We start from the raw sequence: 4,733 nt of genomic DNA, 5'->3' as shown, positions 1-4,733 counted from the left end.
CTGTCTCTCTCTCTCTCTCTCTCTCTCTCTGAGTGTAGGAATGTGTCCGTTCACCGGCTGGGATATTAACGTGCAGATCATTACAAATGCAAACAAGTAATATATATATATATATTACTATTAGTGGGAATCTAACTTTGAAAAGATGTGATGCCTTTTCTTTGTTGTTGTTGTGTTTCTGTGAGGAGGAGGAAGGGTGTTTCTGGCCTCGTAGAAGTGTGAGTGCTTTACTCAAGTAGTGAATGTGGGGCGAGGCAAAAAAAGTTCGGCACGCACATTCAACCTGGTTTTATTTTTGTTTTCTTCTGTATGTTTTTTTTTCCTTTGCGTTTCCCCTCCCCCTCCCTCCCTTTGCTTTGTTTGTTATGCTCATTCCCTTTTCTTTTCCTTGGTGTGTCCGTTTGTTGAGAGTGTAAGGGGAGGGTTTGCCGCTGTCGTGTTGTTGTTGCGTTGTTTACATGCCTACAACAAACTCCATACACATACGTAAGTACTACTGCGGATTCGACTGTATATACATGGTGTAGTCGTTGGCTGTTGCAGTGCGTTGTAGCCCTGTGGGAGTTAACTCCTTTGCCGTCCTTCTCCTCCCCACTCACCCACCCACCCCAAAACAAAACAACACAACACAAAAACAGCAAATGATTTAGTCACGCCTGCAAACAGAGAGGCGTTGTTTCTCCGTGATGTGATGCGTGTCTCTTTCCCAATTGTGTTTGTTTGTTTGTTTTTTGTCAGCTTGAATTTTGCAATTTGTGCGGTTGTGATTTCTTTGAAGAAGAAAAATGAGAAATGAGAAAAATGGAGCAGGAGCGAAGAAAGCGAGGAAGTAAAACAAAAAGATCAGTATTGTAGTTGCCATTGAACAAAGAGGAGTAGAAGCGAATATATATTGCATGTGTAGTTCGCTTTGTTTGCATAAATCTACATGGTGGGCCGCATGTTAGTCCGTGAGGACAATGTGTGTGGGTTTGTCTTCTTTTTTGTACCTTTATTCCTCATTGGTTCTGGTTTTTCTCTTTCTCATACAGTGTGCATTTTATCTACATGCGTAGCAACAAATGAGGAAAAGTAGAAGTTGGTGTGTCTTGCAGGTGTGGGGTGGGGAGGGGAGGGGAAACGAGAAGAAAACAACGGAGGTGCGAGCCCTTTGACACGGGCACGGCCACAGATAAAGCCTCGCACCGTCTCTTGGTGTGGGAAGAGCTGAGAAACAACCTTGTCCGTGGGTGTGGATGTGGGAGGTGTTCTTGTGTATTTAGAGAGAAGTGTGGTGGCTGCGCAGTCTGTCATGCTTCGTTGTGTTCATCGCGGTGGGGCAGCGGCAGCTGCGCTGCTGTTGCAGGAGCGTCGGCAGCCACCGCAGCAGAAACCAAGCAAGCGGGAGCCGTGGGAGTACACCCCCACACAGGAGCACAAGAGTCTTGTCCTTCTTCTGTATCGCAATATTTTGAAGGGCCTGATTAACTTCAAAAATATCAGGCGACGCAGCATGATTGCGTAGTGCCGATTTGCGTTTCGACGGCGGGCAATGGCGACGGAGAAGCAGTTGATTGATGAGTGTATTGAAGACGACCGACGGGTCGTTTATGTACTCGAGAAGCACCACAACTTCACCGTTACAAGCAGCTATGAGTATGACAGCATGGGAATCCCGAAGGACACAGGGCAAGACGTTCCGACCCACATTGGAGGAGGTGTACGACCCTGAGGTGAGTAGACAGCAATTTCGGCACTTTCAGGACGCTCAGCCAGGAAAGGAGTACCTGCATCAGCAGCGTGGTCTGGAGCCAAGAAGCGGTCAACACCACTGGCAGGAGCAGACAAGTTCCACAGAGTACAAGGTGTGGAAATACGGGAGGAGGACAAGGTCCTGCGCCCACCACCTCCACCACCAATGGAGTGAGGTGCATGCCGCACATGGGGCCTCTCCTCTCTTTATTGTTTGTGTATACGTCCACATTATTTTGGGGGGTTCCATACGATGACGACGCTGTGGAGCGCATGAGACGAATTGTATTTGATACTGTTTTTCTTTTTTCTTGTCTTGTTTTGTGTGTGTAGAATTTCATTCAGAGTTATTATTCTTTGGGTATTGGTGGTCATCTGGCACATTATTGCTGGTGGTCTCGTTCTCTACGTTTGTTTTTCCTTTTTTTCTTAAATATATATTGTTGCGGAGACGCAAAGCTTATCAATAGTTTCAGTGACAGAATACTTTTAGGCCTATTGATTAGTTGTTATTTTGTTTGTTTGTTTGTTTTTCTTTTTCTTTTTTTTTTTTTTTGGTTGGGGAGTCTTGTGGAAGTGTCCGGGCAGCACGTCCCGCCACGCTTGTCATTCTTCATCCTGAGGTGTTGGTGTCGCATTCGTTCGGACAGCAGCAGGCTCGTACGTCATGAGCACAGAACGAGAGCATGGGCCCCCGGCAAATGGGCGGGAAAGTGTAGGAACCGCGTCGCTGGTGAGTTTCTCTACAAGCTCCTCCTCTGGAGGTAGGAACGTCACAAGCACTGAAGTTCGCTTTCTCACGCACCCTTGGAACTTGCGCAGTACAAGAGGCGCGCAGCTTTACACCCGCTGCGGCGCCAGGTTAAGTGAAGCGGGCAAGACGTCTTCCAGTAAAAGCAAGCTGACGGATCAGGGATCTCGGTATGTGAATATAGGCACCAATTGGGTTTTAGGGGAAGTGCAGGGGGGAGACCATGAGAAGAGCAAGGAAGAAAGTACCCGCAGTCCTAGAGAACCTCTACAGCGACGATCACTGGAAGCGCAGCGCCACCAGCAAGGATATTTAGTAAAGCACGGTCGTCTCGCCTCACTCGCACAGACGGCACCAAATGAACCCAGAAGAAGGTCACCCCATAGTGTTGCTTTTCCACGAAATCTAGGTGGGCCACAGCCTGGCGGAAGGGCGCCTTTCTCTGCGGTTCCTTGCAACGGTGACGATCAAAGAAGAGTTAACTGTGATAGACATGGTAGGCGGCACGCTTCCGTCTTGCGCTGCAGTGAGACACTAGCACAGATGCATCCATTGACAATCAAAGCGAGACACAGCCCACCCCCAGAACAGCCTCCGACGTGGAACGTGGAGGCGCAAATCGAGGCGCTGACGGAGGTTGCGCAGCCAAATACGCCGCGACTCTTGCAGTATGGTGCAGATTTGGTTGCTCCGGAGGCTCAGGCGTGTCTCGCGCTGCCCCTTTTGCCGCACCCTCTGCAAAACTCTATTCTCACTGGACAGGCGCATGATTACAGTATACGGGTTCATAAAGATGTGGAGGATTCTAAGGAGAGAAACCCAATCTCGAAAAAATGTGAATTATCTGCTACGATTCAGCAATTACCCATTAAGGGCACCGACGATGACTCACAGAAGAATCAATCCTCCTTGAAACTTCCGCTCCTGCCGAACGCAATCATTGCACGGTCCACTGATAGCAGTAACCTGGGAACGCAAATGGACGTCCAAACAGCAGGAAAGAAATTATCCACATATCTCTCAGCAACGAGGCAATTGACACCGACAACAGTTCATGACACCACAGACGCAATCGTTACCGATGAAAAGGAATGTGTTGCGTCATTGCGACGGGTGTCAGATCTCTCGAGTAACAAAGCCTCCGAACCATTTAGGTTGTCGAATGTATCATGGAAATGCAGCAAAGATGAGGTTCAGCAGGAATTAACTCCCACGGAGGAACGCCCGCAGAAGAAGCATAAAAGCCTCTGGTGGGCCAAGTCGTTGCTGCGACGGGCGTTCGCCTTCCCAACTGCGGAGAAGAGTGATAGTAGTGGTGTTAGTAGTGCTATTAGTAGTACAACTAATTTCGATACTTCTAGTGGCAATTATATTGACCAAAAAAAAAATGACGGTAAATGCATCTCAACGCATTCAACGCGAACCTCGCTGCTTACGTTCAACTTGTTAGGGGATGGTATGGAGATGAGGCCCTCTGTATGTGCTTTGCCATCCTCCAACTCGCGGAGATCGTTAACAATGCATCCGAATCTGGATACTTCATTGGAGTTTGGCGCCCTTCCTTTCTTTAGCTCTCAGCATCGGAAAAGGTGCGATGCCGCTGTATTTAAATCAGTCCTTTCGACCTCAACCGCCCATATCTTGGGTGTGGATTCTTCAAGCTTCAGGACGTCGTTCCGCCGCTCTACTCGGACGAGTCGGGATGCGGCAGCCATCAGCAAGAATTGTTTTGCCCCTAGTTTGGGGGATAACATTGGTAGCAGGGGTGAAGAGGCGCGGCGCACCACGAGGAGCGAAGAATCAAAGCCAGCGATAAACGCCCTCGTGCGCGATGATGGTAGAAACGACCCCGTATGCGCCATGCAATGTTTTACTCCACTGCGACCGTTCACGAACTCGCACCCCAGCAACAGCATGACAGGCAGCATATACTCATTGGCATCGACCGATGATTTTGATAGCGAGGTTAGTCAGATGTCTTTCGCATGGTAATATCTAGTATGCATGATAAAAATTTGGATAATAAAAATAAAAAGTCGGGGACAGGTAGAGAGCATCATGTATTTGCAATGTGCACAATAAACTGGGCAGTGGCCTTTGCTCCACCCCATGAGTATCACTTTATCCCGTGGCACCCCTGATGTTAGCAGTAGTTACATCAAAGGGGAAGGAATAAGCAGAGGGAAAGTAAGAAGAGGAGGAAGAAGTTAGCCTAATGTTGTTGTTGTTTTTTTTTGTGGGAGATTTGTTG

The 4,733-nt window shown here is 48.3% G+C and overlaps 2 protein-coding genes across 2 annotated transcripts, besides 8 other annotated features; both read left to right on the top strand.

Moving 5' to 3' along the window:
• Nucleotides 1-3: 3 nt before the first annotated feature.
• Nucleotides 4-30: a microsatellite.
• A 257-nt stretch (nucleotides 31-287) lies between these two features.
• Nucleotides 288-321: a sequence feature (A-rich).
• Nucleotides 322-601: 280 nt separating this feature from the next.
• Nucleotides 602-641: a microsatellite.
• A 72-nt stretch (nucleotides 642-713) lies between these two features.
• Nucleotides 714-735: a microsatellite.
• A 357-nt stretch (nucleotides 736-1,092) lies between these two features.
• Nucleotides 1,093-1,118: a microsatellite.
• A 471-nt stretch (nucleotides 1,119-1,589) lies between these two features.
• TraAM80_06256 (uncharacterized protein) lies at nucleotides 1,590-1,988 on the top strand (the record flags this gene model as incomplete). The annotated part of the gene is made up of 1 exon (XM_029383108.1): nucleotides 1,590-1,988. One exon carries the CDS (start codon nucleotides 1,590-1,592, stop codon nucleotides 1,986-1,988), a length of 399 nt encoding a protein of 132 aa, XP_029237101.1.
• A 26-nt stretch (nucleotides 1,989-2,014) lies between these two features.
• Nucleotides 2,015-2,056: a sequence feature (A-rich).
• A 173-nt stretch (nucleotides 2,057-2,229) lies between these two features.
• Nucleotides 2,230-2,292: a sequence feature (A-rich).
• Nucleotides 2,293-2,398: 106 nt separating this feature from the next.
• TraAM80_06255 (uncharacterized protein) lies at nucleotides 2,399-4,474 on the top strand (the record flags this gene model as incomplete). The annotated part of the gene is made up of 1 exon (XM_029383107.1): nucleotides 2,399-4,474. One exon carries the CDS (start codon nucleotides 2,399-2,401, stop codon nucleotides 4,472-4,474), a length of 2,076 nt encoding a protein of 691 aa, XP_029237100.1.
• Nucleotides 4,475-4,648: 174 nt separating this feature from the next.
• Nucleotides 4,649-4,689: a microsatellite.
• Between the last annotated feature and the right edge of the window lie 44 nt (nucleotides 4,690-4,733).

This window comes from Trypanosoma rangeli (assembly GCF_003719475.1).
Source record: "Trypanosoma rangeli strain AM80 chromosome Unknown Tra_15.4_contig_00223, whole genome shotgun sequence".
Classification (NCBI taxonomy): Eukaryota; Euglenozoa; class Kinetoplastea; order Trypanosomatida; family Trypanosomatidae; genus Trypanosoma; species Trypanosoma rangeli.
This window is presented reverse-complemented; position numbering and strand designations above follow the sequence as displayed.